The following is a 22484-nucleotide window of genomic DNA, read 5'->3' as shown; positions in this document are numbered from 1 at the left end:
GACAGAATGTACACAGGAAAAGCAATAAACCCATATTCCAAATGACATGTGCAGCAATTTAAAGCAAAGGCGGTGGCTTTAAATAAAAGGCAAAGGTTTCATGTCCGTTTATGCAACCTTTCCTACTATTAGTGGTATCACCAATTCACCATCTATTGATTTTCTTCCTTCAGAATATAAAATCAGGTATGACTGCACCTCTTGCCCCATTGGGTTGGTCAAGCACAGCCCGTAACAGAATGGTGGCTTTGTGTGGCTGAATCATGCCATTTCACTGAGCCTAGGCAAAAGTAAAAACATTGTGCTTTGTCATGCCATGGGAAGTAAGAGATTTACAAAGAAAGATACCAGAGAAAATAGGTTCAACTATCAAGTATCAACTCCCCCCCACCAAAAAAAAAAAAAAAAAAAAAAAAAAAAAAAAAAACTCTAAAAAGAATTAGAAAAATAGTAAGATTCATAAGAAATCCTTCAGAAAAAGGTAGCCGGAAGTCCAAAGCATATGGACCAGAAAAATAAAGGAACAAAGAATTAAAGATACTACTCTTGTCAAATGCCTCAATTAAGGGTTATTCTAATCTCCACATAGTCTGTCTCAATGGTTTCATGTACGTATAGTATAAAATAAGATAGTGTCCTTCAGTCTGTCTCCTAATGCTTCATTACTGTTTTGTTTTTTTTTCCCCTTCCATATTCACAACTTTCCCCTCCACCCAAAAGAAAATAACAGAATACAAAATTCCAACAAGGCCAACATCGAGCCATACCCCTTTGTCTTCTCCTCAGATAGTAATTCAAAGGCAATGATACTCAGATACGGGTATCAAAGTCAAGTAAGGATATATTAATTACATACAGACTCGAGGTTCAAAATTTCACACTGGAACCCTGTTTTTAGAATTGGGTGCAGGTGAGAGGAGTTGAAGGAAAGAAATTAATGAAATGCATCCCTAGCTCTCAAACCTCTTACAAGTGCACATAATGGACTTGATAGCATCTAGTTACATTTCTTATCTCAAGTTTACTTTCAAGCATATATCACATGACTCTTTGCTTTTCATCTTATTCAATAGTCTTTCTCTAGAATAGTTTGGATCATAATAATAGAAGTGTCAGCATTCCTTTTCCTATAAATTTGTTGGAAAGTCGACTACTCGAATATGTGATACATATACTTGAGGTAAATAGAAGAGTCGAAGGAAAAAAGAGGGTGGGCGGCAGATATGTAAGACTGTAAGAGATAGTTTGGTGTAAAGATGACATGTAAGCGATAGTTATAGTAAAAAATAAGAATTTCACTTAATAGGTCATGTATGGATGCAATGATTATATAGGACGGTTGACATTCAACCGAAAGTTTGAAGATAAGAGAAAGCAGGGTAAGTGAGTCAAAAGAAAAGGGCTGCAGAAGTCAATGATTAAAATTCATCTTATCCAAGGTTTTAAGGATTCATCAAGTATAAATTTGTGTTAAGCAGTATTTTAACAATCAAGTAATTGACAGGTCACTAGCAGACAGTATACAGAAGTTGACAGTACAATGATTACAGCAGTTCATCACCTAACGCAGAATTGACTGATAATAGTTGTTTTACAAGTGATTAAAAATGAGTTGACTTTAAGTAGATGTTTTATATAATAATCACATAAAGTGGCAAGCATTTAAACTTGCTACTATAAACAAGAAACTGCAAAAGTGGCAAGTAAACAATATGAATGACTGTACGGATATGGAAATTTCTGAATTAAAAATAGGATTCAACCAGTCAGCTAAGCCAAAGTAGGCAACCAGGTGAAAGGGTAAGCTTGAACAATAAAATTAGTACTTATCCAAATGTAATACCTATAAGATAACACTACTTTTATCTACTTGAAGTTTTTGGTGGAATAAACAAAGATTCCATTTGTAAAGTTAGTGCCATTTACTACACAGTCCATTACTCACAAAACTGGCCTTTATCTTTAATTTCTTTCAAGTTATATTGATCTTAAGAGTATTTTTTTATAACTAAAGAACTCCAGAGGAGAACTCTAAGCTGATTACACTAAGTAATGAAATCAGTGCCATTCTGTGACGGCTTTTCAACTTGCTGTTCCATGGCAATCTGTTACGTAATGTGTTTTTTTATTATTACACCACGACACCCACTGTAGATCATTGCATTACCACATCAACTGTCATAATCCGTTGTTAAGGTCATTATGTTTATTAATACTATAGATTCAGATGAGAGAATTTATCATTAACATTGTAGTCTTCATATTTCTTTGCAAAAGAAAATACGGTTCAAAAAGGTATAATTTCAAGAATTTAACAATATCCTAAAATTTTTACTCCAAAACTCTTAAATTTCAATCATGAAGTTGTAGATAATTTAGGTCACAATGGCAGTGAGCCAGCAAATCATGATGTAAGACCCTTGAGACGCAACACCATGTCACCTCACGAATATGTGCATAATTAATACATATGGATTATACTAACAAACTCTAATATCCATATCCCATAATTGACAGTTTCCTTTTCTTTTTTCTTTTTTGGTGCAGTGACAGTTTACTTTTCCTCATTTATCATATACATTGTATTTGAAAGTATAAATAAATGGCACAATATGACATGCTGAGATTGAAATAAGAGAAGATCCATGATGGGTTAAGATAGATCACAAGGATTTGCCAAAACTCTTAAACACAGTACACTAAGACACATCATCGTTCAATAATTATAGCCTAAGTCCTGTGTCATCTTGTATATGACAAGTTGACAAAGATAAACCAAATTTTAATCACCAAAAAATCTAGGCAAAGATAAACGAGTCACCTGTACAAATCCTAAACTCATCTGCATACCAAAACTTGGACCAATCATCAATCTGTCAATAGGAACGAGCAATGCAATACGTCATCATAACTCATAAGAGATCCACTATGAAGAAAATTGATTGTTTCAGGAAAATTAATAAGAACAAAGGTTTGACAATGTTGAATGCTAACCTTAAACTTCATGCCCAGGTACATTATCACCATTTACTTCTGTATGTCCATCTTATCACAAGCTTTTATCTCCTACTTCAAAATTCCTGTGGTTAAGAAGTACAAACAATCTTACAGCAGCAAGGTAGTGAAATGAGATATAATATAATACTCTGTGTTATATGAAAGTAATAACAAGAGGGGAGAGGAAGGGAACAAAATATTAACCCTTGCAGTTTCAAAGGTAGATATAGCAGGCAAGTATAAGTACCTTATATGTATGCAATAATGCTTTCATTAGTGTCAGTCAATGATATATGTTAGGGACTAAAAGTCTGTGAGTAGCAAAGGCTTGAAAAATTGATTTAATATATGAAATTCTGATTTTACAAAGTAACAATGTGTTTTAATAGAGGTAAAAATAAATAAAAAAATAAACCCAATTTTATCTTAATAATTTTTTTTCCTCTCCTTTTCATCATGAAGTTCCCATCTCCATAGGTACTTACTGACTGGAGTACAGTCGTACAAGACATTGGCAACTATCTTAACTCTTAAAATGATGGGGATTATATGTACTAATCTCAAATAAAAGAAAACTCATCTCAAATAGACCATCAGCATTGATAGCTGCTCAATTATATGAGAAGTCAGAATGATAAAGGGAACAACAAGAGAGAAATTATACAGATAAGACTATAAGAGAGACTTTTTTTTCCAGATTATACAGCTTGGGAGTCTCACGAATAAGATTGAAATCAGCTAGTGTTGCACTCAAGAATGTCATTTCTCGTCAGCTTAATGGATAGTCAGGCAGTATAGGTAATCTATCAAGAGAGTATGGCAAGCCATTTGTATTTTCAATGATGTCCATGACTTCATCAGTGGTGGTTGCAGCATGGCCAGCATCAGTTGCCTCTGTGTCCTGTTTTCCCAAAGCATTTGAATAAAAGGGAATTATACGGAGGCGTGATTCTGCCCCCTGACCTATGATCTCTGACTGCAGCTGATAGCTTTGTGCAAGGTCCACTTGAAAGGACAAGATGTGGGGAGGCCTGGGCAATAGCTCCACAGGTTCCCCGTTGAGGATGACATTTTGCTCAATAGCGATTCTTGCTTCCTGTAAAAATGAAATCACAAGCTTAATATTTCTTCATGAATACTACAAGTTCACCCTGCAAAGAGAGACAGAAAATTTCCTCACTCCTCTCCACCCAAACACTACACAGCCTTTTAATCTTCCAAGATATATCTAGGTTGCACATCTAAATCAAAGTGTATCTGATACTGAAAAATGCCGATCGCATTTTGGATGAGTTGGACAACATATTGCTTTCTTCATATTTTTACAGGACCATGAGTGTCAGTGTGTAGCCTATAGTCTTATAGCCCATCTTAGGACGAATTTTATTTTCCTGCTAAAAATTTGAATACAACAAAGGAATTTTTGATAAGTGGTCAAATAAGAGAAAAAGAAGAAAAATATATAGGCCATCAAAGACCAAATAATTTCCTTACAATTGCTAAAAAGTTTAGTAATACCATCATTGTAGCTTGACACTCAGAAATATCCTGTCATTGGTCTACTATTTTTCAATTTTCTACGAGTACAGATTTACATCAATCTATACTGTACACAATTAGAAGGAAATCTTTCACAACACTCCACCAAATGGAAATGGCATTGCGAAATGTAAAATAAGCATGAGTGGACATTATTGCAATTAATTAATTGGTTAAACCAGCTACATAACAAAGCCACATGGTAGTAAGATAATTCTTAAACCATATGTTGAAAGGGTGGCTTCAAAGTACAGTAGAAATAAAAAAATTGAAATAAAATAAAAATGGCAAGTTTGCTATGTTGTTCAGCTCATGATTGAGCCATCAACCTTGAAACACTTATCTCAGTAAGATTGGAACAAACTTAAACTCAAAAGATGTCTCTAGTGCCCTACTAATAATACACATTGACCTCATCAATAAGGTAAAAGAACATACAAAGTAATAGCAAGAATGACTCATAGAGGAACACTATTGGCTATCATATCATCAGGACTAACACCCATGTTAGGAGACTTAGGACATAGATGTCAGAATGTGCTCTATTAACCTCGTGTAAGGTTACTTAAAAGAATATAAGCATTCTTACGAAATACTTTTCTGCTTATAGACCCCCCAATTGCATAATTATAAAGGGAAAGCCCACTGGTGCCCTTGAATACAGGTGTGGGATGTATAATTTAAAACATAGAGATTTTAAAAGGGTAAGCATGCTTGTTGAGTACTTTCTGCGCATACACGATACTTGCTGAAATCGAATAAACTTTTTATAGGGTCCCCAATTCCGCAATGTCATAAAATCTTCATAAAGCTTTCATTAATGTGATAATGCTATGATTGATGGTAGTGATCTTGCTCTGGTGTTGATGTGTGTGCCATGATTAATGACGTGAAGAAATTCGCATGCTGCTTAAACATGTCTGATAGACTCTCTTATTATCACTTTTTTCCATCACTGATGCCATCCAACAATCCTATATGGCTATATGTATCAATACTATTGTACTTCAAGCACTATTGTTGCTAAGAAACAAAGGAACATATATAATCTGGAAGTACATCCATTTTGGAGCAGCGATCGTTTATCCCAATTATAAACATGCAAGGGCTAAAAAGGAAATTAACACAATATCTTCACAGATAGATCACAACTCCCAAGCAGTGAACAGAAACTATATCCATTACCTCAAGGGCATCGATCTTTTCTGAAGTCTTTAGACCATCTTCTGATTCTTCTGATACAAAAGCCTTTGATATGTCCTCATAGTCATAGTCATTCACTAATGAGCGAAGTGCCTTAGTTACTTGGACCAAAGAGCTGGTCTGCAAGAAATCTATAGCCCTGGTCAACAATCGATTCTGAAAAAAGGGTATATAAGTTGAAACATAGAAAATAATACCTTGGTCGCGTATACAAGTTTGCCATGAGATTTGGCAGTAGCTTGGATCCCCAGGTTCTTCTTAAGCTTGGATTGCAGAGCTAGTAGTACATCTGCTTCACTAAAATTATCAGTCAACTCAACTTCATCATCCAAATTCAACTTTTTGATCCCTTGCATCACAGTTGCCTCCAAGATCTGTTGAATAAGGGTGATGTTGGGTTTTTCCATACAAAAAAAATTTAATTACGACCACATTTTTTCATCAGTTCAACTGAAAAGTTGCACATCTACTTAATATTATGCAATTAAAGGTAAATTATAAACCCTAGTAACATTTTTATCCACATTTTCCTATTTCTGCAGGACAGTGTGTTTGGAAGCTAATGTCAAATGAGGTGAGGTATTCATCAAAATCTTTGTTGGCTTACTTCTCATCATGGAGTAATTATCTATAGATTTATCCAAAGAAGAAATTTGAATATGATTTTGGAGAGTACAGTTAACAAGCAAAGTATATATCTGATTAAGGGTCTGTTCTCATACAATTATTTTCAGTTCAGGGTTCGGCTCTAATAAGTTCAATTCAGTTCAGTTCAGTTCAATTCAGCTCCTAATTTCCTTCTCTTATAAAATATTCAATTCAGTTCAGTTCAATTCAACTCTAATAAGTTCAATTCAGTTCAGTTTAGTTCAGTTCAACTGAGTTCAGTCAATAAGAACAGGCCCTAAGTGAATATTGATTAAAATTAGAACTCTTACCCCATAGACAAATATACGAAGGGGTCTCACATCATCAGAAATCTTTTCAGGAGGTGAAGAAGACCTCAAAAAACTATTATTTTCAGCATTTTCTACAGTTTCTGGCAGAACAATTTCAGGTTCAACTTGCACATTTCTGCCATTGATTTGGGACACAATTGGTTCACTTTCTTCAGTTCCTTGCACTCCATGAAAATTCACCTTCCGTACATCAAAGTCTGGGCATCGGCCTGCATAAATAGTTCATAAAGGTGTACAAGGGAGGATACATTGGTCAGCTGTACTCAAACTCATCTTGTGAACCCTGTAATCTAAAGATTGTCTACCAAAAATGATAAATAGAATCATATCATGGTTTAGTCACAAACCATCAAACAATAGATGATATGAATAAGTGTTTAATGTTAAACATACCTGCAAGTATGGCATCAACTGTTGCTCCTAAACTTCGATGCACTTGCAACTCTGTTTTTGAAATTATCTCTACAGCACAATGGAAAGTTGGAGGTCCTTTTCTCTCCAGAACCGTTTTCTGAACACGCCTCCGACTTGCCTCTTCATCACCCAGAGTTACACTCTGCCAAATGAGCAATAATATAAACTTTACAGTTATATAGCACAGTATTAGATAAGAGATTGCAGTTCTTCGGATTTTTTTATTTTTTTTTAATAGCAACTTTTGGTAGAAAAATAAAATTGTTAATGTGATGCTCACAATAATACGAATGGAAAGGATGGTATTTACAAGACTCATGTAGCTTACAACAATGAGGCAAAGACGACACATAAAAGATTACAAATGAAAATAAAAAGAAATAACTGTAATAATTCTTCTAATTTTCTTGTTTAAAATTGGCACCCTCTCCACCCCTCCCTCCCCCCCCCCCCCCCTCTCCCAAGGAATAAAAACAACTGTCTGTATGCAAAAGCATTTTTTTTTTTGTGGTAGGGTTCGGTTCCCATTGTTCCTGTTGCTTATATTTATGGCCAATCTTTTGATTTCAAGGAAATTTTGTTGGCTAGTCATTCACTTTAAGCACGATGTAAATACTTTAGGGACGACAAGGTTGAACAAGAAATGTCACTGGAAGTCATACTATGTCTCATCAAAAATGTCACTTAAGGCAAAACCCAGCTGATGTGCAGATCATATTCAATGCTCATAAATGGTCACTGCCTCTTAATTCAAGATAATAACAGCAATAACTTTCAAATTGACCTTTTCAGATTTACCCAAGTATACACTTTCTTTCTAGAAGATTCAATCATATATGTACATTTCAATGCACCGCCATTATTCTACATATGCAATCAAGGATGAAAAATCTCATTAATACAACTAGTCATATCAGGAATGGAGTTAGAATCTTGAACAACAAAATAAGGAGTATGTATTCAGTACCTGTATTCCTCCGACAAGCATATCCAGTGCAGGATTCTTGATCAAGTTCTCAATGGTGATTCCATGAGCTGTAGCAACCAGCTGTATTCCACGCTGAGCAATCGTACTGGCAGCCATCGCTTCCAGTTTTGTTCCAATCTCATCGATCACAATCGCCTGAGGCATATGATTTTCTACTGCTTCTATCAATACCTGAATAAGATACAACAACTATCATTCCATTGACCAATATTTTGATCAGACAGTGACTCAGTGCACACAACTGTAAATGGCAATCGTGTATATGATATGTGATATGGCATTAATGGACTCATATCAATGTTTCCCAAATAGTGATATTAAAAATTGGCATTAATGGACTCATACCATCACAGGCCTTCTCTCTCCTTTATAAAATTCTCTACTTATTCTCCACACAACCCTTAACAGATATGCAAGTCACTGCCCATAGTGCCCCACCCTCTATGCCAGTCAGTTACATATCGCTTCACATTCGAAGCCCAACCCAGTTTGGTGCAGCCCTCATTACTCTTTGGAACATGATACCAATGGGACTCTGATTCAAGAGACGCCATATCCAACATCCCAACTAGAGAAACACTCCAGACACCATTCTCCCATATCTCAGATCTCCTTCTAGCGCAGCATATCTCACTTAGAAAATAATCTATTCTTTCACCATCAACCATAGAAAAAATCTTACGTACAACAATCGTTGAAGTCTTGAAAAAAGAGATGGTAGAGAGAAATATTAAATAAGTATGCTTGCAACAACATAATCCAGAGATACTAGAAAGCCTCCCAAGGAACAAAAAAAAAAAAAAAAAAAAAAAAAACAGCAGCACCCTCAAATAAGTTTGAAAAACTGATACAGCAAACTCCTAAATACATTCCTAATTATAATTAATTCCTCCTATGCTAAAATAACAGAGGTTGATTTCACAGTTAAATATAAATCAAAATCCAAAAATCATGAAAACATGCTATAAGATATCAATAGCACTGAGAAGACAAACAAAAAAGTATCATTTCCTCACAGTGAATGGGAATGTAAGCCTACTCCAACCCCACTTTAAGTCTCCAAAAGACCCCACCAGGCCACCAACATAGCCCTTTCCAAATCCTATTACACACATCTTCCACTCTGGTAAAGAATAAATAGTAGACAGACTTTCCTGTCATAACCTTGAGACTTCTATAAAAATCACCCTTTACAAAGTCTGTTAAGTTGATTACTTGATAATATCAAAGCATCCTTATCTGATCTATTAGGTCATGAGATGAAGAAAGCAGATAGGGCAGATCATAGATGACCCTATAAAGATGGTATCGAGTATTTCACCAAAGCATCCAAATGACTCTCAAAACATGTCAAAAATTCATGGGTCCCTTATGTAATCTTATCAATTAAGCCATTCCATCTCCACTTTATGCAGTTCCCAAGAATACCTAGTATTATGAAGCATAAAACTAGCTCTAAGAAGAACAGAGCTTTTGTTCTTAAAAAAAGAATAGCTGCTCTTATTGCAGTCATAGTATCTGGTTTGTTAGGAACCAGATCATGTGCCATAATCATATAATTTCCTTCCAAAAGTGTACAAATTTTGTTAGCCTCGGCTAAGGGAAAGATTTGAGAATCTAGTGGTCACAGATAATTGGAAACTTAGATTCCTATGTTACAAAGGACTATAAGGCTTATGAGCTCTGTGTAAACTGCCCAGACAGCTTATATGATAATTTTCTTGAGCGATGAAATACATCTTTCATCTTGTTAAAAATAAAATAATAAAATCTGAAATGAAGTCTTAATTCTTCCTTTTTTGCATTCTTTTCCTGTAATATAAAAAGTAAGGATGCCTTAGCATATGTGTCAGTACCATGTGTTGCATATCTGCGTTTGGTACTTGCATACGTCGAGCACTTCCAATTCCAGCATGTGGTATATCACCATCCCCACCAATCTCATTTGAAGTGTCAACAATCATTACACGTTTCTGATAATCATCAGCAAGCATGCGAGCTACTTCTCTGCAGCAGGATCAAGGAAATAGTCAGTATCTAACACACATCAGAATGAGACCAAGCCCAGTAAAGCTTCCAAAATAAATACAAGTGTCAATTACATTGTACCTCATTCAAAATTATCCTTACAGAAAGGCCTCCACAAAGCAGCATCAAACATACACAGCCAAACAAAATCTATCCAAAAAGATGGTTCACCTAAATGTCTACCCTAAAATATCCTACCACTCATCTCCTACCACCAGACCCCAAGAGATTGAAAAGCATGCTTAATGCGAAAAGGCTTCACTTCCCTAATTTTTTCTCACAACCCAAGAGATTGTATTATTGCACATTCTTTGATTACTAGTTAAAGATTATTATCAAATTCACAATTTATTATCATTGTCAAAAACATTATACTTCAACAACAAAAATCTGCACATTGTCATGATTCAAAATTGGCAAATAATTCCATAAAATGGCGTCAAAAAATGTAGAAATTGCATGAATAAGTACACTGGAAAAGCCCACAACCAACACTTAGGTTGTGCTATGCCTTGGGCCATTGGAACCATGGCATGACCTGGTAGCATATTTACACAAAGGCATCCTTTGTTCTTGTTTCGTTTTTGGGTGGGTAATGGATGAAGTGGGTCTTGAAAAGAATCTTGGCAACAAAGCATCTGTCCTCTATTCTTGTTCTCATATCTATCACCTATCCTATTCGGAAATTTATGATTTGGGATGGGTACAATTTTATTGTAGAATTTACAATTTCTTATAATTTTATTGAGGATATATTGTTCTTTGTTTACTTTCTACTCCAAATGTACCTTCAATTTATCTAAACATCATTATATATACAACAACAACTATAACGACAAAGCCTTAGTCCCAAAATTATTTGGGGTCGGCTAACATGAATTGTCAAAAGGCATCGTCCAAGAAAGAAAAGAAAGAAAGAAAGAAAGAAAGAAAGAAAGAAAGAAAGAAAGAAAGAAAGAAAGAAAGAAAGAAAGAAAGAAAGAAAGAAAGAAAGAAAGAAAGAAAGAAAATTCATGTTTTATTTAAAAGAGAGGGAATTTTTTTAGCACTCCCTATATCTAAGAGACCAACTGACCAACACATTCCTTTAGGCTCAAACCTTTGTTCTGGGACGAAATAAGTATTTCTCGTTGTTTTTTTAGCCTACACTTTTCATTCACACCTCTACCATCAATAAAATCATTCAAACACACCATTAACTTTCATCATAGCTATTTTTCTATTACAATAATAACAGATAACTCGACCACAACTTATCTCCTAAAACTCTCTACAGGGCTCCCCCACATAATTATCATTTGTAAATGCAATCAACACAAAAATCTCAGCTAAAGCACCAAAAAGCTACAAATATGTTTCATAACATTCAACTTTGTTAGACAAGAAGAATCCAAAAATCATATTGTCCAAACTAAGACGGGTTAAACAAAGAATAATGAGGCATTTGATTAGCATAAGATTAAGGAAATAAAATTAAGAAAGGGATTAAGGAAATTATTATCATATTCATTATATAATGTATATAGAGAAAAGGGAAAAAATCCTCTTTTTCACACAATTATCTCCCACTCTACAACAACCACTACCAACAACATCATCTCACACATTTCAACATGAGAAGAAAGGTCAAAACCACATTCCCTAGGACAATTACATGGAGGTCTAGGTTCCATCACCATCTTCCAATTTTTTTCATTTCTCTTACAATGAAATTGGATTGATGAAAATGGAGGGATGGAGTATCTTTCATTTAGATAACAAATGAGGAAGGAAATTGAAGGGGAGAGAAATAGAGGGATCAAATTGTAAGAAATTAATTTCTCTAACAATAGAAATTTAGAAAGAAAACTCATCATTCTTCCTTCCCTTCCCCTCCCTCCCTTTCTTTTCCTTCCCTTTTCTTTTTCCAAACTCATTATTAGATGTAATTTTGTTTGGGAAGGTGATGGTGGACAACTTGTTTTCGGTGGTGGGTGGATGAATTTTAGGTTGGGGGTGAGTTGTTTTGATGGTGGTTAAAGTAAATTTGAGGGTAGTTGGTGTGGCTTTTTTTTTTTTTTTTTTTGGGGGGGGGGGGGGGTTGTTTTTTGATGGTGGGTGCATAGGTGGGTGGTTCTAGGGGGTTAAATGTGGTGATGCCTGATTGATGGTGGTGTGATATGGACATGTGGTAAAATGGAATGGTCAAAGTGATAGTTAATATTAGTTGGATGAAGAGAAATTTGGGGTTAAGATGATTCCCTAATGGGGGTGGGAAATATGGTAGACAAAAGTAGAATAAACCTGGGAATATAAGTAGTCATTAAAAAGTTCTAAAATACAACAAAAAAAAAAAGGAAATCAAGATGGTTGATGATTTTCCCCTTTCTTATAACCCCTAAAACTAAAAGTAAAATATCTTAAATTATGTCTTTAAAATGAAAACCATAAATAAAACCATAAATTAAGCAGTGGCAATGGGGTAGGAAATGGGAGGGCAGTGGATTCTAGGTATACGCCATTGTTGTTAGTCCCGTCAATCAATGTTTATAAAGTGAAGAAACAACATTTAATAATTTGTCACCCATGCTTTTATCATAAGATGAATCAGGAAGATTCTTTATTACAGAATTTACCTTGGGCTTCTATCCAAACAACAATGAAGAAAATAAAGGAGAGAAGATAGGTCAAGGCTCACTTTTATGGAATCTAGAACATCAGAACAAAAAAGTCAATTGCTTTTAAAAAACACACATGAGTTCCGAATGACTACACATCCCGAAACTAATCAAAAATAAAAATAAAAAAGAGGAGTATACAGCAGATAGACATTCTATTCATGCAACATCAACCCAGTTGCATAGAGCAACCCCATATTGCATGGATTTAAACTTCTAAAGTGATAGTTGGCACAGAAGTGTTGTTTATTGCTATATAGTAAGACAATTGAGATGCTCTGACCTAATAATGGTGGTTTTCCCAACTCCTGGAGGCCCAATGAGTAACAAAGAAGCTCCATCTTTGACCAAGTCTCTCAATAAATCAGCACTTCCAGTTATAGCCCTGCCTACACGGCAGGTCAGGCCAATAATTGCATTTTTCCTGTTCCTGACAGCACTGATCCGATGTAAAGTGCGGCTGATTCCTGCTCGATTGTCAACTGCAAAATCACCAACCTAAGACGAGGACACATTTCAGGTATTGAGTATTAACATGGTATGTCATACTAAAAGCGGCAGCATACAAATACAAAAATATCTATCTAACAGCCCTAAGTCCCTAACACCTAACTGTTATAGTCACCCATACAAAGAATAAAAATCAGTTCTCCAGCTAATCTTGCCAATGCAGCTGCATAAACCAGACATTTCAAATGCACCATAAATCTTTGGCCATACACAAGCAGTGAGAACTACTCTATTATTGAACTACCTCTTCATATTTTTGTCACCAACAGGCGGGAACTGACATTATTTATAATTGGTTACTTTGATCAAAAGGCTCGTACTGGGAAGAGGAAGAAATACAACGAAACAGATTGTATTCGACATAAAATTGCAAGTTAATTAATCAGTAAAATCAGTACTCCATAGGTTGTTGTAATACACAAATAATAAAGTAAAGACACTAGTTAAGGTGTGAAACAGTAACAAATAGTTTTAATCCCCAAATAAAAAAATAAATAAAAACGTAGTAATCCTTAAAAATCAGCTTTAATTCAATATTATAAGGTGAAGGCCTCTCCAGCTTAATACTGTACTATCAAAAGAGAAGATTCAACCCAAACCAAACCAGACAAATATTAACAATATCAAAAATGTATGAAATATAGATATTTAGAAAATTCAAATTGAGCCGAATCCAACAAAACACCACATAATAATGTTTTTCTTAACAATTAAGCAAAACTTACCTTAAATTATTTCCGGTAAAGAGAACAAAACTTAAACGAACCAAACAATGGATAAATTTCGGCAAATTTTTCTTAATCACCAGTTAACAAATTCACTGACGATACTCAGTTAAATTCAGTTATACACCCGCCATTACATATCCATAACAAAAATTTATCAAATATCATAGTGTTTGTATAATTGTATCAGGTTATTGTTACGTATGTCAATTCCAAAATTCATGATATAACATGAAAAAATCATAGCTTAAACAAATACACATTCCCAAAAGGCCAAAATATTTCCAGATTATACATTAATTTAAGGATAAGGAAAAAATCTAAAGAAATTCTCTATCATATACAATACCTGAGAAGTAGCAAACTCAAGGTCCTGAATTGTAATGGGACAATCCGACCACTCGAAATCGCCCGAAGGAAACCGGGCTATCGGGGTTCGACCCAAATCCATAACCACTTCCATCAACTTATCCAACTCCGGGTGCTGCCGTAATCGACACCGCATCTCCTCCGGTAGCAGCGACACCAATCGATCCAACTCCAATTGGGACTCGTCATCGGAACCCGGGAAACCCGAATTGTGTGGGTTTTGAGAACAAGAAACAATACCCAGAAAAGTTCTGGGGTATCCAAGAAGAATTTTGGGGTGAAATTGAGGGGTTGGGAGTTTGGGGAGGAAGAAGGAGGAGGAGAGAGAAAGGGGTGGTTTTGGCGGGAAAAGGAACATGGGTTTTAATGGCGGAAAAAGGGGATTTGTTGAGGATTTGAATAACAGAGTGTTGTTGCAAGAAGAGGGAGTTATGATGTTTATCTGATACACTGTGAAAATGGAAATTGAAGAGTTGTGGGAGAATTGATTTTCTGGAGTTTGTGCATTTCAAGTTTCTAGTGGCTTAGAAATACGTACACGGATGAACTAGACCAACTATTTACTGGCTCGAATCAACTACGGTGTACAAATTAGTGTAGTGGTAAAGATTGTACGATTTGTATGAAATGTTAGAAGTAGAGTTGTAAAAATTAAACTTGAAATTAAATTAAAAAATTAAAATCAATAATCTAGCATGACTTGAGTTAAAATAGATTCAACTCGACCCGACCTCATTGAATCCGACCCGGACAGCCGAATTGACATCCCTTACTAGTGGCAACTTTACCCTTTCAAGATTGCACCTACATTTAAAAGTCAAACTAGTGTGTGTCCCGGGCGATGCCCCGCCCAAATTGCTAGTTTTTACTTCTTTAACTTGATAATTATGTTCAAGTGTTGTATAGCTAGTGTGTGATTTGGGCGTTGTCCCGGACGTTACGGTTTTTTTTTTACTACATATGTATTTATTTTCTAATCTTGTGAAAAATAAATAAATTAAATAAACTCTAATTTAAAAGGAATATATAATGTTAAATATGCGAAATTTAAAACACAAATAAAAGTTGGTGGAGATGGTAAGTGCGTAGCACTTATTTGTGTGAGGTTGAGGGTTCGATTCTTAATAAAAATCATATTTTATTAATTTTGTTAAATGAAGTCGCAAGCTTACGTATTGCTGACGTGGCATTATGACATGTTGTCATATACGTTGAAGAGTGCAACGTGGCACCGTTCCTTTAAAAGGAACGCCTTTTAATATATAGTATAGATTTTAAAAACATTTGTTGAAAAAAAGTAAATAGAAAAATTTAAAAAAAAAAAAAAACTCAAAAAAATATAAACATAATTAAAGCCCTCTCCTTATTTAAATATAATATATAATAATTGTTAATCAAATCTACGATTTATTTAGTAGTGTGTACTTGTGTTGGGATTCTTGATTTCTTAGAAATTATATGCAAGTGTCGTTTCACTATATTTGATTAATTAATGAAATCCCTTTTTTCCTTGTGAAAAAAAATTATATAATAAATAATTAAATAAATTGATATTCAGTAAAAATAAATACTCTTTTCTCTTGAATTTAAAAAAAGAATACAATGTAATTACTAAAAATAAGTTCAGTTGACCAAAAATAATTTCAATTCAATTAAAAAAAAAAATTAATCAATAAAGTAAATGATTTTACTTAAGTTGAATTCAAGCCTGAAGTTTGTGAATTTCATCTCTTTTCCCCTCTTTCTCTCTCCTCTCTACCCTTTCCAGTTTGGGTTGTAGATAAATGAGACTCATTTCATCCAAACTTTTGGTCGATTTCTCCAATTGAAGCAACTTCTAAGGTTAGATATCTTTATTTTTAATCATAGAATATCAATTTCACAATCTAGGGTTTATCGTTAATTTTATTCAATTTAGGGTTTGGTTTGTATAATCATGCTTTAATCTCATTACAAAATCAAGATTGTCTGTGATATTATTGATTGCCTTTTAACGAGTGTTGTTATCTTTGGATTGAATTGATTATTGTTATTTAATTCCCTGTTTTACATAATTATTTCAAAATTTGATTTGATCTGTAATTTGTATACTCAGTAATTAAGGCCCTGGTGAAATTGCTCATTCAGTATTCAAAATTATTAATCTGCTTTTTTTGTAATTGCAATCAATAAATTTACTCCAAATCTCCAATTTAATACATTATTTACTTGCAAATGTGATTGATAATAATTCAGCTGAAGAACATATTATTACTTGTTTTTAATAAGAATCCGTAGCATTTGGAATTAGGAGACATTGGAGAAGTATGTTAATGTTAAAAACAGTTGAAATTCACCTAATGTTTTTACTTGTAGCAAGATGGATTCTGGGGAAAAAACTGCATTCTTCGGTTCTTCTTGATTATCTGTTTCAGGGCATCCTTTCAAGGCTGCCAGTGAGAGACTTATTGCGTATGCGATGTGTCAGTAAATCATGGTGTGCCCTCATTGACGATTCTAGCTTCATTTCGTTGCACCACCGTGCTCAATATGCCATGTGCAAAGAAAATGGAGATGTGCCTCTCCTTCTTATGATGCGCGCACCTATAAGTGTAAACCCAACTTTACCTCCAAGTTAACCAATGGTATCTTCTCTCTAAACAACAAGGGGGTGACATTGTTTTTAATTTGAATTATGATTTAGAACGTGATAAAAATTTTGTTTTCACAATTGATCCCTCCTATAGAAAAGATTATGTTATTTGTAGAGGCAGTGCAAATGGCGTCATCTGTCTTGAACTTTGGTGCATCGGTCAAGAATGGTTGAGGGTTAGTATTAGTTGTTGCTTATGGAATCCGGCCACAAGAGACTTTAAGATGATTGCATATTATGATGCACCAGATCTTGATCTTCAACATGGACGCAATTTTATGGTAGTTGGTTTTTTTTCATTCAATGTCTAATGATTTGAAGATTATGACTAAAACTTGTGTTGTGTCTTATGACAAAAGATTAGCATACGATATTTACTCTTTTAACACCAACTCTTGGAAAAGACTTGAGCCTCCATTGTTATTGGGTTGTCTTGGCGTTATTCAACATCCTGTTATGGATTCATGCATAAATGGTGTTTATTATTGGATTGCCCGTGTCATAGGAAGTCATTTGCACCCTCAGCTAGCTCAGCGTCACTTGTATTGGGTCCTATCATTTAATATGAGCATCGAGCTTTTTAAATTTTCTGATCTTCCTCAAGTGGATTGGGATTTTCTATCTGCCCCTAGTGACACAAATTATGATATTGGGTTGTACAAGGAATGTCTCGCAATATTTGTCACCCGCAGATTTCGTCCTGAGTTAGTGGGTAGTTTTTACATTTGGGTAGCCACTGAATTTGATGATGACTTTGGAGTCCCATTGGCATGGCAACGTTTGTTCTCTTCCAGACTATTTCCTACACTTTATGATATAAATGTTATTACTGCACGAATGAATGGTGATCTGCTGCTCCTCATCGATGGTGATCTGTGCCTATATAATCCCGCAACAGACAATATCTCGAGTTTTAGTATAAGCATCGAATGTTGTCACAGGTATGTAGTAAGTTTGGTCCCTTTATTGAGAAGGTTTGTCCGGAGTTGAGCTCATTTATCTTTGTATGTTGGTGGACCCTTAGAACAATTTGTGGTTTGGATTGTATTACTCAATAAAATTATGGCTTCTTTTTATAATAATTAGTAGTAATATTGGTTGTCTTTCAAAAAAAAGTAGTAATATTGTTTGTATTTCATTTTAACAAAATAGCATTTGGTCCTTCCTCCATACCTTCTTTTCATAATTCGATCACACTGCAAGGCTGAGGGACCGAGGTTGGATTGGGATCTTATAACACTATAAGGTATTGAATCCCCTAACATATTTTCCATTATCAGTGTATGCCATTAACCATTTTTTTTTAAACAACTGAATTTTTATTTATTTTAGACCAACCCAATTTTCACTTACATATCTATTATAAGGCTCTATTGACCTGGATTCAAAAATATCCAATAAATTATTTTCTCTACTTTTTTTTCGCTTACATAACCTTGTACAAATGATTTTGAAACAAAAAAAAAAATTGTAGCGCAACGAATATGAATGTCTTATAAATATGTGATACAACTAAAACATCATTAAAATTGGCATTAATGGACTCATATCAATGTTTCCCAAATAGTGATATGAGCTTAAATAGTTGGTGGTTAAGTAGAGATGCATTCTATATATTAGGATATCTTTTAATGTGGTAAACTTGCTATACATTTTTAATTATGCCAGAAATGATGCGCATAATTAATTTGATATTGTGATATTTTTAATTGTGTAATACGGTGTACATATACATTTTAGCTGGTAATATTGATAACTAGTAGAATTCAATATTCAAGTATCTAAAGCAGATGAAATATGTTCTTAGATCAGAGAAATTTTTTGATAGAGAAAAGAGAAGGATTTGATTGCTTAATCCAAAAGAGATTACAACCTACATACTTATTACATGATCTTGAGTTGCTGGGGTCATATGTAATACAAGTACATATACATTCTAGTAACATTCTATTCTATGTATATAAAACTGCCGAATTTTTGCAGCCTTGAGTTGCTGTTATAGGGCAGTTTATGAAGTTCTTCAGACTACTGTCCACACGTAATCGTACCTCCAAAAGGTATGTGGAGGCACGCTTCATGCATTGCAGTTGGTAAATGATGTTGCTGCCTACTGCTAACATGGATATACCCTTCTCATAATCTGTAATTGAATATGATTGGGTGGTAGAAGGATGCACACCTGGAAGGAAAAACAATTAGGCGTATGGAAAATTTTATGGTTGATAAATAAAAGAAGGGGTTGGCACTATTTCACCCGATTCAATACCTTAATACCAAGATTATATTGTTCAGAAGTTGAGAGCAACTATTGTTTGCAAGACTAATACATCTAGAAAAATAATCAGCAATTCCTAGACCTGAACAACTACCATGTTTTGTTCATTCATGGTCCCAGAATTTATCGTCAGTTTGAAACTTAAAACTTGACCAAAATGTGGTCAAGTCGTTGAGCATAGGCTGTTTAGAAAAAAGAATTGTGTAAGAAATAACTAACCAAACACCATTCACCAAAAGAAAAAAAAATTGACTAGAGAAGCAATACAACACAAAAGACAACATGTAATGGTTTGTTGTTATAAGGTGGTGAGCTGCAAGAGTGCATCTGTTTACCATTTGGGTCCATTGGCCAAACCCCATGGATCGTGAACTGAGTAGATGGGGGTACTTTAGTGCAAGTTCTAGCCTTGCATAGGCCCTTAGACCATTGCAAGGCTAGTATTGCAAAGGCAATGCTAGGGAGAGGAGGAAGGGTGAGGGGAGGAGGAAGAGTGGGGGGAGGAGGAGGGGGTGGGGCTTCTGCTACATGGGCGATGGTGATTATCAGAAATGTTAGGGAACATAAGGAATATACAATGGTGCTCATTTTGTTTTGAAAAGGTTATGATTCAGCTTAGAGAATACAATCAATGTGTGTTTTCAATTTATATAGAGCAAGTGATTTGAATAATGCTAAACATTATTAATATGAAAGCAGGTAACTTGTTTATTGAAGGTTAGGAAAGGCAGTTTCTTAGTGCGCTTTTAAGCTAATAACACCATTAGCTAAATAAAAAAAAAGAGTTCATGCAGAAATAGACCTTATGCTAAAATCAGCCAAACAATGCAATATGATAGTGCATCACAAAGCATTAAATGGGGAAATATTCTAAAGCAAAAATTGCCTAAATTGCATGAATGAAACTAAGTTGATGGACTTGCTATTTCCTTGTTGATTATGTCGTATATTGAAATTCAATGTTTAATGGAAAGAAAAGTCAAGGAAAGTGTTATCTAATGCACAAAACAAATGAAAAGAGTACACTTCCAAAAAGTTGGCCTAAATATAAGAAACACAAAGAAAACTGAATGCAACTCACGAACACGAATCGCCAAAACAAGCAGAGGCTCATCAAGACAAGTTTAATTCACAAGTAAGAAAACCAAAGACAAACCTGTAATGACCATAGTGCGGCACCTATAATCAATTCTCCGGCTAATCTTGCCAATGCAGCATCATTCACCAGACACTTCAAATGCACCATAAATCTTCGGCCATATACAAGCAAGGAGAACTACTCTATCATTGACCTATTTCTTCAAATATCTATCACCAGCAACTCACATCATTTATAATTGGTTGCTTTGATCAAAAGGCTCGTAATGGGAAGATGAAGAAATACAACGAAACATATTGTATTCAACATACAAATGCAAGTAAATTAATCAGTAAAATCAGTACTTGGTAGCTTGTAAAACAAAATAATTAAGTAAACACACTGGTGAAAGTGTGAAATAGTAAGAACTAGTTTAAATCTACAATAAAAACCGTGGTAATCCGTATAAATCAGTTTTAATTGAAAAAATCAGCTTCAATTCAGTAAAAATAAGGTGGAGAAAAATACTATCAAACCAGAAAGACTCAAACCAAACTAGGTGAATATTAACAACATAAAAAAGATAGATATTTTGAAAATTCAAATTGAGCCGAATCCAACAAGATGCCACGTAATAATTAAGCACAAACAAATTAAGCCAATCCAACCTTAAATTATTTCAAGTAAAGAGATAAAACCTAAATCAATTAAACAACAGATAAGTTAATTTTAACAATATCAGTTAACTTAACAATTTCAGTAAATTTTAGTTATACATTCGCCATTACAAATCCATAAAAATAATTATCAAATATCATAATGTTTGTATCATAGGTCAATTCCCTAATTCATGATATAACAAGGAAAAAATATTGCCAAAATGAAAAGTATTTTCCCATAATATTTCCAAGTTTTTGAAATAATTTAAGGATAAGGATAATATCTTCTTAAATCCTCTATCATATATAATACCTGAGAAGTAGCAAACTCAAGGTCCTGAAATGTAATGGGACAATCTGACAACTCAAAATCACCCGAAGGAAACCGGGCAATCGGGTTCCGACCCAAATCCATTACTACTTCCATCAACTTATCCAACTCCGGGTGTTGCCGTAATTGACACCGCATCTCCTCCGGCAGCAGCGACACCAATTGATCCAACTCCAATTGGGACTCGTCATCGGAACCGGCCAGGAAACCCAAATTATGTGGGTTTTGGAACAAGAAACAATACCCAGAAAATTTCTGGGGTATCCTAGAAGAATTCTAGGGTGAAATTGAGGGGTTGGGAGTTTGGGGAGGGGGAAGGAGGAGAGAGAGAGAAAAGGGTGGTTTTGGCGGGAAAAGGAACATGGGTTTTAATGGCGGAAGAATGTCTTCTTTTTATCACCCAAAAAAATAAAAAAATACGATAAGGATTTACTCAAGTTACTCGATTAGTGGTTACTTGAAGAGTTCGGTCAGAGGTTACTCAGGGTTACTTGAGGGGTTCGGTCATGGAATAACCCATGACCGAGTAATTTGAGTAACCCCGACCACAATGAAAAATCCCAAAAGCAATTTAGGTTATCTTCTGTTCAGTTTTAGACTTGTTGTTTTTTAACTAAAACGATTTTTACTAGCTAAAATGAATTTAATTGCACACTAAAATTAATTCAGCGCATTTTATGTGTGGCTGCCCAACCGATCGTGTAACCCCAGGCCGATTAAGTAACCCTTAACTGATCGAGTAACCCTTGATTGACCGATGCAAGTAACTCCTGATTAAGTAACCCTAGAATGACCAAGTAACTTCTGAATAGATAACCCCGGCTACACAATGTGGCGAACCACATACTTCTCCCTTTTTATTTAGCTGCAACACACTTTTTTGGCCTGCATTTTAAGGAAGATATTAGACTAGGTAAACGGATAAATTGATTAACAAAATTTTACCACCTATAAGAAGAAAGGGATAAGTTGCAATGGTTTAAACTTCATAGCTTAATTCATTTGTTTACATAGTTTAATCATTTTCTAGAAAAGCGTGATAAAAGGTATGTTGCAAATATATATATAAAAAAAACAGAGGAAGTATAAAACTTTGTGACCTCCATTTTATTATATTAAA

The 22484-nt window shown here is 34.6% G+C and overlaps 2 protein-coding genes across 4 annotated transcripts; one reads left to right on the top strand and one right to left on the bottom strand.

Moving 5' to 3' along the window:
* Window positions 1-3682: 3682 nt before the first annotated feature.
* LOC110709235 (uncharacterized protein ycf45-like) lies at window positions 3683-14924 on the bottom strand. The gene is made up of 9 exons (XM_021887446.1): window positions 14370-14924; window positions 13069-13283; window positions 9957-10107; window positions 8080-8271; window positions 7092-7254; window positions 6678-6907; window positions 5937-6113; window positions 5722-5859; window positions 3683-4093 (listed from the first exon to the last, which is right to left on the bottom strand). Exons 1-9 carry the CDS (start codon window positions 14745-14747, stop codon window positions 3767-3769), a joined length of 1971 nt encoding a protein of 656 aa, XP_021743138.1. The 5' UTR covers window positions 14748-14924; the 3' UTR covers window positions 3683-3766.
* Window positions 14925-16028: 1104 nt separating this feature from the next.
* LOC110709237 lies at window positions 16029-18115 on the top strand. 3 transcript variants are annotated; one of them, XM_021887449.1, is made up of 2 exons: window positions 16029-16231; window positions 16804-18115. In XM_021887449.1, the coding sequence occupies exon 2, from the start codon at window positions 17325-17327 to the stop codon at window positions 18009-18011; it is 687 nt and encodes a 228-aa protein (XP_021743141.1). In that variant the 5' UTR covers window positions 16029-16231; window positions 16804-17324; the 3' UTR covers window positions 18012-18115. The 3 variants fall into 3 exon arrangements, with proteins under 3 accessions (XP_021743141.1, XP_021743140.1, XP_021743139.1); XM_021887448.1 differs by having other exon boundaries at window positions 16749-18115; XM_021887447.1 differs by having other exon boundaries at window positions 16745-18115.
* The last annotated feature ends 4369 nt before the right edge of the window (window positions 18116-22484 follow it).

Source organism: Chenopodium quinoa, unplaced genomic scaffold (genome assembly GCF_001683475.1).
Source record: "Chenopodium quinoa cultivar QQ74 unplaced genomic scaffold, ASM168347v1, whole genome shotgun sequence".
NCBI classification, from domain to species: Eukaryota; Viridiplantae; Streptophyta; class Magnoliopsida; order Caryophyllales; family Amaranthaceae; genus Chenopodium; species Chenopodium quinoa.
Note: the sequence above shows the minus strand (reverse complement) of the source record. Positions and strands in the feature narration are given on the sequence as shown.

Bases quoted from the DNA above. Each gene is read 5' to 3' on its own strand.
- LOC110709235 (XM_021887446.1), bottom strand. From the start codon at position 14,747: ATGTTCCTTTTCCCGCCAAAACCACCCCTTTCTCTCTCCTCCTCCTTC. The intron at 13,284-14,369 runs GTATTGTATATG...TCCTCGTCTTAG, and splicing joins TTGAGTTTGCTACTTCTCAG to GTTGGTGATTTTGCAGTTGA. The intron at 6,908-7,091 runs GTATGTTTAACA...CTATTTATGCAG, and splicing joins AGTTGATGCCATACTTGCAG to GCCGATGCCCAGACTTTGAT.
- LOC110709237 (XM_021887449.1), top strand. From the start codon at position 17,325: ATGTCTAATGATTTGAAGATTATGACTAAAACTTGTGTTGTGTCTTAT.